Source organism: Kryptolebias marmoratus, linkage group LG1 (genome assembly GCF_001649575.2).
Source record: "Kryptolebias marmoratus isolate JLee-2015 linkage group LG1, ASM164957v2, whole genome shotgun sequence".
Classification (NCBI taxonomy): Eukaryota; Metazoa; Chordata; class Actinopteri; order Cyprinodontiformes; family Rivulidae; genus Kryptolebias; species Kryptolebias marmoratus.
Window position 1 is genome coordinate 29,984,047 of NC_051430.1, and position 10,109 is coordinate 29,994,155.

Below are 10,109 nucleotides of genomic sequence, written 5' to 3' on the forward strand. Positions count from 1 at the left end.
TTAAAACAGGAACACAAGGAGCTATTTTTCCAAGCTGAAACATGTGAATTTAACATTGGATACATGCCTGGATTCTGTCAGCAGTTCATTAAAATGTTCAAAAAGAGACAGATGGAGCTCGTAGGGAGCATGAAGCCAGACCTGAGGAGCAGAAAGACAAGGATTAGGCCTTTAGGTTGTCTCACAGCTCAGACTTTAGGTAACTAAAGCTGCCGTGTTGGGCTGTGCAGCTGGTTAGTACTGTTGCCTCGCAGCAAGACGTTCCTGGGGTTGACTTCTGTAATATGTTCTCCCTGCGCATGCATGTTTTGCAGACACAAAGCGTTTGTCGATGCGTTTATGTTCCATGATTACACTGCAGGACATGCAAAACAGCTGCAGCTGGGGAGGAAACTGGTTTGCTGAAATCTTTGTGGGCAAATGTGAAGCATTAGAACACATTTTGGCTTCGGTCGCTGCTCCTGCACGCTCCCGGCATTCTGATGTTAACAGGAAGTGACGTCATGTGTCTCCTTCGTGAGTTATTTGGGGTTATTTATTATTCCACACTACACAAACCCACAAAGAAGAGACTAGACCGCAGAAACGGTGGCGAAGCACTTTAGAAACAATAAATATTGGGTTAAAGTTGCAGGAAAGTTGCGGTGTTTTGGGCAAAGTTGCAATTTTGCGGGGTTTGCTTGATTTTGTGTTAATAGTTGCGATCGCAACATTGCGAAATCCTGGAGGGTCTGATTTAAGACTTTAAATTGCCTCTAGCCTCCGAACTACCAGAAATTTAAAATTGTCCTCCAGAAAGGACATTCAGGACTTTTAAATGTTACCAAATTTGTAGGGGTGGGGTTTGAGGAACAACTTCCTTTTTCTTTAATTAAAACAATGTCTATCATCAGAGTTTAAGGTAGGTAGGTAGGTACATTTATTTATATAGCACTTTTCAGCACGAGGCAACTCAAAGTGCTTTACAACACAGAACAAAATTACAGACAAAGTTACAGAAACAAAATTACAGACAGGTACAAGATACAATGATAACTAATTGTCTAAATAAGCTAAGCTAAACTAAACAGATCTAAGCATGATACAATGATAACTAATTGTCTAAATAAGCTAAGCTAAACTAAACAGATCTAAGCATGACTAAATGCACAACGAGGACATTCAGCCATTTTATTTCTGCAACTTCAAGTATTTTCAGCTGAAGTGCCCACCTCAAAGTCACACAGCAAGTCCTGGAACGCCGTGGAGTTGGGAATGATGGAGGTCTCGTGGCCGCTGTCGACCGTTCCCACCAGAGAGAAGGTGAGGTGGAGGATGTGACTGTTGAGCAGCGAGCGCTTCTTCTTTAGGAGCATAGCTAGCAGCTGCAAGAGGAAACGCAGAAATCTATTTTAGTTTTGCAAACAGGCCTGGTGATTTTGCCACGGGACGCATTTAGGGTTCAGTCTAATCTTGTTTTTAATTTGTGACTCTGATTCTCTTTAGAGTTTCATAAATAAAAAGAAGAAGAAATAATCTGAACACTCAGTTTCCACCTGGTAGCCTTTGATGCGCTCCATCTCTTTACTGGCCAGAGGATTACTTTTCACAACACACACTAACGCTTTGACAGCTGCGTACAGCCCTTCCACATCCGACGCCATGGCAACCAGCCCCAAGATGGCCGCAGCCCCTCCTACGTACTGCAGGTTGGTGGCAACAGGTTTGGGCACGAACGTACGAACACCTGGACGGGTAAGAGAGAGAGAGGAGGTGTGATCTGGAATTACACAGGTGCTGTTTAATTCTGCTTTTAACAGCATTTTCCCAGAATTACCTAAATATCCGATGACAGCAGCCCCGATGGACCGCGCCGGCCCGTTCACATGCCCGGCAGCGTTATGGATCAACTTGACAGGAGTGGCATTTTCATGAGAGGACACGGCGAGCTGAAGAGGGACAGAGGAAGATGATTGGTTGACTTAAACTCTCTTTGATTTGCATATCAAACTCATTTCTCCTCGTCTTAGTTACTTGTGACGTTTGGACACTGTCAGCTGCAGGCGTGTGTGTTATGACAAAAAAAAAAATCTACATTAAAACTTTGCTAAAACAGTTAGTCAAAGCAGCCATCTTAATGTGACATTTTTATTTATGTGGAATAAGAACTGATAAATCAAGGCCATGCAACATTTTTAAAACTGCTGGCTCAGTAAATAACTTTTTTCCTCCTCTGTTGGACTCTCTCAAAGGCTATCTCTGTACTTCTCTGCTTTCTGTGAGCTGCAGCGGGTCGAACCTCCGCAGCAGACAGGAAATAACCTGACAGGTGGAGACACAGATAAGGATGGAGAGGAATCTCCAACAAGCTGAGTTAGTTGCTCTAAGAGCAGATATATGTGTGATGATGTATGCAGTCATACGTGGACAGCAGATAATCTCTGAAGGAATAAAAGATCTTTGCACATTAGTCTAAATCTGCATGTCTGCATGATAAATGTTTTATATCTCTGCAAACCTTTTGCTAAAGGTCTGCACAGAGTCTGCGCTGTAACTGAGGGAAAGAGCCGTTTCCTTTTTCAGTCAGACGATGTAATTTAAGCCACAGAATGGGACTCACAAAAAGCTTAATGACTTAAAAAAACAAAACATGTTCCCAACACATAGGATTATTTTGGATGAACTAAAAAAAGCACATTTAACTTCACCTCTTTCAGAGGAAACCAGCATGAGGTTTTTCAACAAGCGTCTCCCCTACATACTGCATATTTGTTATCGTTCTTTGTGTTATTTAGCCTCTGTGCTTCAGCTGAGCGGCTGATTGCCTGACCTGTTTGGCGATGGCTTTGCTGTCCAGTTTGTTGTAGACTTTCCTGATTTTGGCGACAGTGAGAGTGGAGACGGAGAGCGCATAGAGGCTGAAAGACACTTTCTCCTCCGGCACCAACGCCACAGGAGTAGCAGTCGCAACTTCTGTCTTTGCATCTTTGCCTGATGGAGAGGTGAGAAAACACACATATGGAGAAGTGATGATAAAACAAGTGACAAAGGGTGTAAAGATGTCAGAATAAAACGTAAAGGACAGGAAGCACTCACAGGGCAGGTAGACGGCCTGGAAGCTGCCCACGTAGTTGGGTCCCAGTTCAAAGATGGCGGCCACGCTGGTGGCAGGTAAGACCTCCTCCAGGAAGTGGCTGGGGCCCAGGCGCCACACCAGGCTGGAGAGCTGACGTTGGGCAGGTGGCGTCCCGACGTAGCCGTAAACGGTGCTCACCACAGGAGGGTTGGTGGAGCCGGAGCCGCCCGGAGCGCTGTGGATGTAGTGAAGCTGGAGAAGAGGAAAAATAACAAAATAACCGTTAAAACGAGCGACTTCTACAAGGAGGTGTGATAAAGGACAGCAGGGGCTGGGTGAACAACTGGTGTGTATTCTCAGTCATCCAGGACAAGGTTAAAAACAGAAACAACTGGAGCTGAAGACGTTTCTCTGCTTGTCGAATTGATAAATATTTGAGTTTATAAAAGCCCAGAGAAACGAAAGTCAACCAGGAGTGCCGGCTTTACACGCAGTGAAAGCCGTAAGCAGCTTGTTTCCCGTCTGTCGACCTCAGTGGGAAATGAAAACGTTGTTATCGGTGTCGCTGAGAGGAAACTGTGACTTGTGGTTTGCCGTCTAATCTCAGGGGAATCTAAAGTCACCGCAGCACAAACCACATCACAGCCTGCTGACTGCTGAATGACACTGATGCAGCCGAAATGGGTTTCTGAGCTTTCAAACCTTTTACAGCTGATCGTGACGTAACTCCTTACTAAAACTGTTATCAGTAATTATTAATATGATGCCTGGGGTTTAGAAGGAGTGCATTTTTAGTGAACGCTGTTTTAATTAGCTCGGTGATGTGAGAAGATTAAAAAACTGTGCATTATTCTGTTTATATCAAACAGAACAGACTGTAATTTGTCATTAATAGACTGGAAAATGGAAATTTTTGTTTTAACACAGAACTGAATTATTATGTAAACACTGATTTTGCATCACACTATTATCCTGTAGTTTATTTTTTGTAATCTAACTACTTCTGCATTCAGAAGTAGTCATTCAGGAGATGGCTGCTGTGACGCTTTTTGTACAGGTTTCATGTTTTTTACAAATATTTTTCCTTCAGAAAGTGGCTTCATTTTTGTCTTTTTTTGATACCTTCTGCTACTTTTAGTTTTCATTTTAACTTTCAGGTACCATGATTCGAACTGAATGAATCATTTTTTTTCTTCTGACTTTAATTGCTTCGTTAGCTTTGAGTTAAAGTTTTAAAAACTCAGTTTCAGCTTCTTCAGTAACTTCAGGCTGTTTTCAGGGAAAAGGCAGTTTCTCTAGTTGATAAATGTTTGAAGATTTTTACATCACTTGAGTTCTGATTCCTGCCAGAATAACTTTCTAACAGTCAAACAGCCACAGTTCCTCACTTAAGAAATTTCTAACTTTAGATTTATCAAAGTTTATTTATGCGTAGGACAACAAAACCCCAGCTGGTGTCTACAATAGATCCCACATCTTCAAGCATAAAGTATAAAGAGTGCAGCAAGTGAACTCTAAATATGAATCCACCTTTAGATCCCACCATGTTCACAGTCATGTCTATAGCTGTACCTTGACGGTGTTGATGAGCTGCCCGTCGATGTAGAGCGTAGCCATGCTGTTCTTCAGCATGCCTTTGCTCATGACCAGCACCAGGTGGTGCCACTGGCCCTCGGCGATCAGCTCCCCGCAGCGGAAACGAGCACAGCAGGGCAAGATCTCGTAGAAGGAGGCTTCTTCGCTCGACTCATCCGCTGCTTGATGGCGGCGAGGCAGAAATACGCACAAAGCAACAGCAGTGAGTCACGGCGCTCGGGCAGAAGCACCGAAAACCCCAAGCTGGAGCAAAATGAGGGTGTATGAAGGGAAACTGTCGAGCCGCTCTTACAGTATGTCTGCAGCAGCTCCTCCTTGGTGGAGATGGTTAGCGAGCGGTCTTTAGCCGACAGCACCACGGCCAGGCAGACGAAGTGCTGCTCCGAGGAGGTGGCCCGCCGGACGATGGTCAGCAGCCGCACCGGGTGGGCCTGAGACGCCGAGCTGAACCGCTCCACGCAGAACCAGGTGGAGAAGCTGAGACCAGACGGAGGAGGAAACAAGCGCTCACCTGAAAGGGAAAAATAACAAGTTATTGCATTTTTTTAAGGCACATTACCCACTAAATTTAAATACTTTTGTCCTTTGATCATAGAGTTTGGCTTTAATGCTCCGTGCTGACAGACACGCCCTCTTTTTAAGGTCTTTTAAAACTGCACAAAAGGAAGATTTTAGCTTTTAGCAACATTTTTGCAAATTCTAGCTTTTAGCTATTGTTCTGCTCAATGTAGCTTTGGTTCAGATTGTTTTAGCTTTTGTTTTGTTTGTTTTAACACGACCAACTCAGTTTCAGCTTCTTCAACAAATTTTAGCAAAGTCATTCATCTCTCAGCATTCATGCTGCATTTTTCTGCAAAAGAAATGCAAATTTTTCTTGTTGTTTCAAGTTTAGATAATCTGAAATATTAAATGTTGCCCTTACTTATTCTTTGGCCATTTCACAGAAAAATGTCCCCCTTATTCAGATTCAGCATCTTTTAAGTAATTTTTAAGTAATAAGTTAAGTAAGTCTACAACAGCCCTTTCTGACTGCAGTAAATAAAACTGTGTTGTGATAATTTCAAAAGTAGATCATTTATGCAAACCTTAACAGCAAAGACTCGTTTTTACCAAAACCAGCTTAAATTTTTCAGCCATACAAACAAACTGAATGGTTTTGAGTTTGTAACTCTAAAATTCAGCAGCGATGTGAAGGAACTGCGCCTCAGGACCGACAGCGCAGTCATTCAACAAGTTATTGGAACCAAATGACAACCAGCTCCTTCCGCTTGAAGGAAAATGTTTATTTCATGTCTAGAAGTTGGCGTTTGGTAAAACAGGAGCGTTAGGAGCTCCTGGGCAGAATGATTTTTTAATGAAGCCACTTCCAGATGATGTCAACCACCGATATGGGTCGGATAGAAATGAAACAGCAACCAGGGAAGGAGGGGGGTGGGGGGTGGGGGGGATAAATGAGGCGAGGAGGAAGGAGAGTCTGTGACAAAGAGAAGAGATAGATTCAGGGCAGAGAAAAAGACGGGGGGAGGATCGGACATCGAGATAAGAACTGAAAAGGACACAAAAGAAGAAAAATCTGAGTGACAGGAAGAAACAGGGGAGGAGAAGAGCGAGGCCTATAAATAGAGCTGGAGGAGACGAGGAGCGGCGTGAGGTGGAGGAGGACCGGGAGTGCAGATAAATTAAAAAATGGTTTCTAGCTGTGCAGCATAAATATTAAATGAGGCTGCAAATAAGAAATTCTCCCATAAAGTCAGATACAACCAAAATAAACAAATTATAATTATATTAAATATAAAAGTTACTGAATCATCATGGATGTAAAACATAAATCTGTCTGCTTATTTTGTTTTTAGGTGATCCAGTCTTTATATTTGTCTTTGCTTCCAAAAAAGTGGTGTTTGTTGTGTTTTATGTTTGTTTTTTAAATTTCCATGTTTGAAAGTTAAACATGAGGAAAAGAAAATAAACAATAAAAACCCCTTTAGAAAGGATTTTTAATGCTTTATACATATTCTATTTATGACACTTCATAAAGCATTAACAATTATTTATAAACATTTATTTAGGGGAATCTAATTTTTATTTGCTTACCTTTGCCATAGGAACCTGTGTCGGTGTCTGAACAGTGTTTTATAAAAAGGTTCCAAATTTATAAAGCATTAATAAATCCTTTATAAAGGGACACTTATTGTAAAGTGGAGCCAAATTATTTTTTTAAATAGATGTCTAATAAAGTCTGTTTTAAAATAAAGAGTAAAAAATACTTCAAAAAGTTGCAGTAAAACTGAACGTAACAAATCTTTCCCCTCATTTTTTAATTTGCTTCAAAGCTAACAGCTGTATCATAGATTGAACTCGTATTTGTGCTGTTATTCCACTGGGAACCTGTTTGATATGAATGAATATTGAAGAAACAGGAAAAAAATGGCAGCAAAGCTCAGTGGGATGTTGTGGAAACTGTCGATATGATTTATTAGCTGTCAAGCTACAAAACGATTTCTCCTTTTTCATAAATGGAGACTTCTGCTGCAGTAACCAAACACGCCGAAGTGTTCATTTATTTGTTTTTGTATTTCCTTACCTGTTCCCATGCCGCTCAGCACGGCGCCGTCGCTGACCCCAGAGGCGTTGGTGTTGTTGGAGGGTGCGTTGTGGGGCGCCAGGCTGGGCAGAAACAGGCACCTGAGGACGGATTGATGACAGGAAACAGCTGTAACAGCAGACTTACTACAGCAATCTGACATAAACTATTTCAAAAAACTCATTCAAATCTACATAAAAAGCTCTGTGCTATAATATGGAAATCTTAACTGCCTGAAACCTAAAGATGAATTATTTATGAGGCGAGCGTGGAGGTGGGATGAAAGCCCATTTTCCATTTTTGTAAAAGAAATCTGCTCCCTTTTCCAACCCAAAGTCAGGTTAATGTAGTATATTTTCTAATTAATTACAAGAAAGGAACGATGCTGCGAATGGAGATAAGTCACGTTGGTGTTTGCTCCGTCGTCTAAAACTTCTGCCGCACAAAAAGACGAGCAATTATTTCACAAAGTCACAGGGTTTTACTCGTCTGTCGCTGACTCACTGCCAATCAGTGAAGATGCAGTTTTCTCCTCTCTAATCATCCCAAACAACATCCGTGCTCTAAAAAAAAATCACTAATTGAGGTTTGATTTGTTTAACCGTTTCGAAGCCACAGAATCTGAAGGGAACACGAGGAGCCTGAGTCACTAAAACTGTTTATTTAGATAAAAAACCCAGCATTAAAGCAGACGGCCGTCCTTCACAGAGGCTGAATAAATCAATCCTGGATCCAGGCTCAATCAAACATCGAAAGTTCATAACGTCTCAGAAACATCTGGGGAAAAATATATCATGCAAACAGGATAAACAAATAAATCAAGCCAGCAACGTAACGAGTCCACAGAAGGGAATAAATAAATACAGCTTTCGTGTCAGGCTCTTTTTTTACATTCCTCACTTATAAAATGTCGTCAAAGAGACTCATCCCTAAAAGAGAGGAAGGACGAGGCTTCATGGAGGCTTGTTGATTTAAACCAGGTGTGCTGAAGCAAGGAAATACTGCAACTTATAATAATAATAATAAAGGACATTAGCTTTCTAATGATTCAATAATGTATAATGTGTTGGTTTGAAGTTCTTTTAGTAGCAAATTATTAATCACTGGTAGCTGTAGTCAGTATTTCTCTAAACGTAAAGCATTAAATGTTGTCACCCTATTTGTTCTCCAATATTACAAGTGAAAGATGTGCTACCAAATTTAAAAAGCATTTCATGAAAACAGCAACTAAACCCAATTAATGCTTTCTTCCTTTGAGCTCCACAGCATTTTAATCAGATCCCATCGAGCCCATTAACGACCTAACCGAGATTTAGTTTTCTCTCATTATTTTTCCAGCGGCACAGGAAGTTCAGAGGTCAGGGTTGGTTTCATGACAGCATCCACAAAGCTGCCAGGGTTCTGTTTTGTTTTTTCCTCAGGAGGCTTCCCAAGGTCAGACGCTCCGTTCTCAGCCTTCGTTTACCAAGCGGCCTGTCAAACCGGCGAGCACACCTCTGTGATCCTTCGGCCCAACTGCGTCCTCCCCTCCATCTCTCTGCTGCTCTTCACTTTGCTGAGAGAGCCTTCGTCTTCCCTCCACCCCCCGTCTTTCCTCCCTGATAGCATCTTCCTCGGGAGGTGTGCATTCATGTGTCATACTGTGTGTGAGCATGTTGTCCCTGACAGAGAGTGGTATTAAGTGAATGTGTGTGTGTGTGTGTGTGATTCCTAATAGCAGCAGGAGCATCAATATTTCATGTTGACAGATGGGAGAGAAAGGAGGGGCTGGGTGTGTTTCCTCCTGTGTTTGCGCTCAGCAAAAAGTGGGTCACTGCCGCGTCGCCGGCGTTTTGAGGAGAATCTCCATGTTCTATTTCTGCAGCGAGCAAAGGAAACAGCAAAGCTAAGAAATGGAGGATCATGAAACGTGATAGCTGCGGGGTTTCCAAACAAAGTGAGAGGAAAAAGAAGCTCAATCTGATGTCTGCGCCGGCTGATCTGACAGCGTTTTGACACCAACAGGACCAATTTATTTTAAAATTAGAAATAATAAGTCCAAAATTTATTTAACTTTTATAAAGAAGTAAGCTAACCAAAAACACCCTAAGATTTTAACTGCAAATCCAAGGACTTTGAAAAGGTGGAATCCCAATGAGCTGCATCTACAGGGAGACAAGTTGGTGACTCAAAAAATGTGAAAAAACTTTAAATCTGGTTCAATTTAACTTACTTATTAAGAGTAACTTACATCTCTGTTACTTGTGGAGTTAATCCAAGACAGCTAATACAGAAACCGCTATAATTCAAGCACATTTCCAGATATATGAGCTGAAGTTTGGTGTGGAAGAAGCTGAAAGTCTTCCTCAATGCTTACTCCAAACCAGGGGTGGAAATTAGCACCCGCCACCGGCCAAATGCGGGTAAATATTTGAAGTGGCGGGTGAATTTGATCAACACACACGCCACTGTGGCGGGTTGGCAATTTGAACAGAAAAGGTGTTATTTGTCCTCCTGACATATAGGGGGCAGTAATGTGCTCGAGTTGCTGCTGTTACGTCGAGCCGCGTTCCCCCATCAGATACGGAGCTGTGTGAAGCTTTTCACACAGCTCTCTCAGAGCTACGGTTCCCCTGCGTCTCCGCGCGTTCATGTTCAACGCTCATAACCGCCGCGCTGTGCTCGCGGTGCAAGGAAACTACGGAGACCGTGAAAGGTCAAACAACTTGTTTTGGCGAAGTTAACCCACTGTTTTTCTAGCGTGATAGACAGACAGACAGACTCTGTTATGGACAATATAGACTGTGTGGACAAAAACAATTAATAATTAAAATAAATAATGACTTATCTATTAACAGAATTGTTTAGAGGGGCAAATATTTCTCATTAAAACAAAAA

At 42.0% G+C, this 10,109-nt stretch overlaps 1 protein-coding gene across 8 annotated transcripts in view; it reads right to left on the minus strand.

Moving 5' to 3' along the window:
- The window catches only part of wdfy3 (WD repeat and FYVE domain containing 3), an 85,094-nt gene that overhangs the window by 28,482 nt on the left and 46,503 nt on the right, over nt 1-10,109 (minus strand). For 6 of the 8 annotated variants that reach the window (XM_025009252.2, XM_025009250.2, XM_025009254.2 and 3 more), the window contains 9 exons: nt 7,233-7,333; nt 4,944-5,162; nt 4,628-4,812; nt 3,076-3,307; nt 2,810-2,970; nt 1,817-1,928; nt 1,536-1,726; nt 1,212-1,364; nt 68-141 (listed from right to left, as the gene is read on the minus strand). In XM_025009252.2, the coding sequence (XP_024865020.1) occupies nt 68-141; nt 1,212-1,364; nt 1,536-1,726; nt 1,817-1,928; nt 2,810-2,970; nt 3,076-3,307; nt 4,628-4,812; nt 4,944-5,162; nt 7,233-7,333 (1,428 nt within the window). The remainder of the gene's footprint in view (nt 1-67; nt 142-1,211; nt 1,365-1,535; nt 1,727-1,816; nt 1,929-2,809; nt 2,971-3,075; nt 3,308-4,627; nt 4,813-4,943; nt 5,163-7,232; nt 7,334-10,109) is intronic. The other 2 variants (XM_025009255.2, XM_025009249.2) reach the window with 1 other exon arrangement.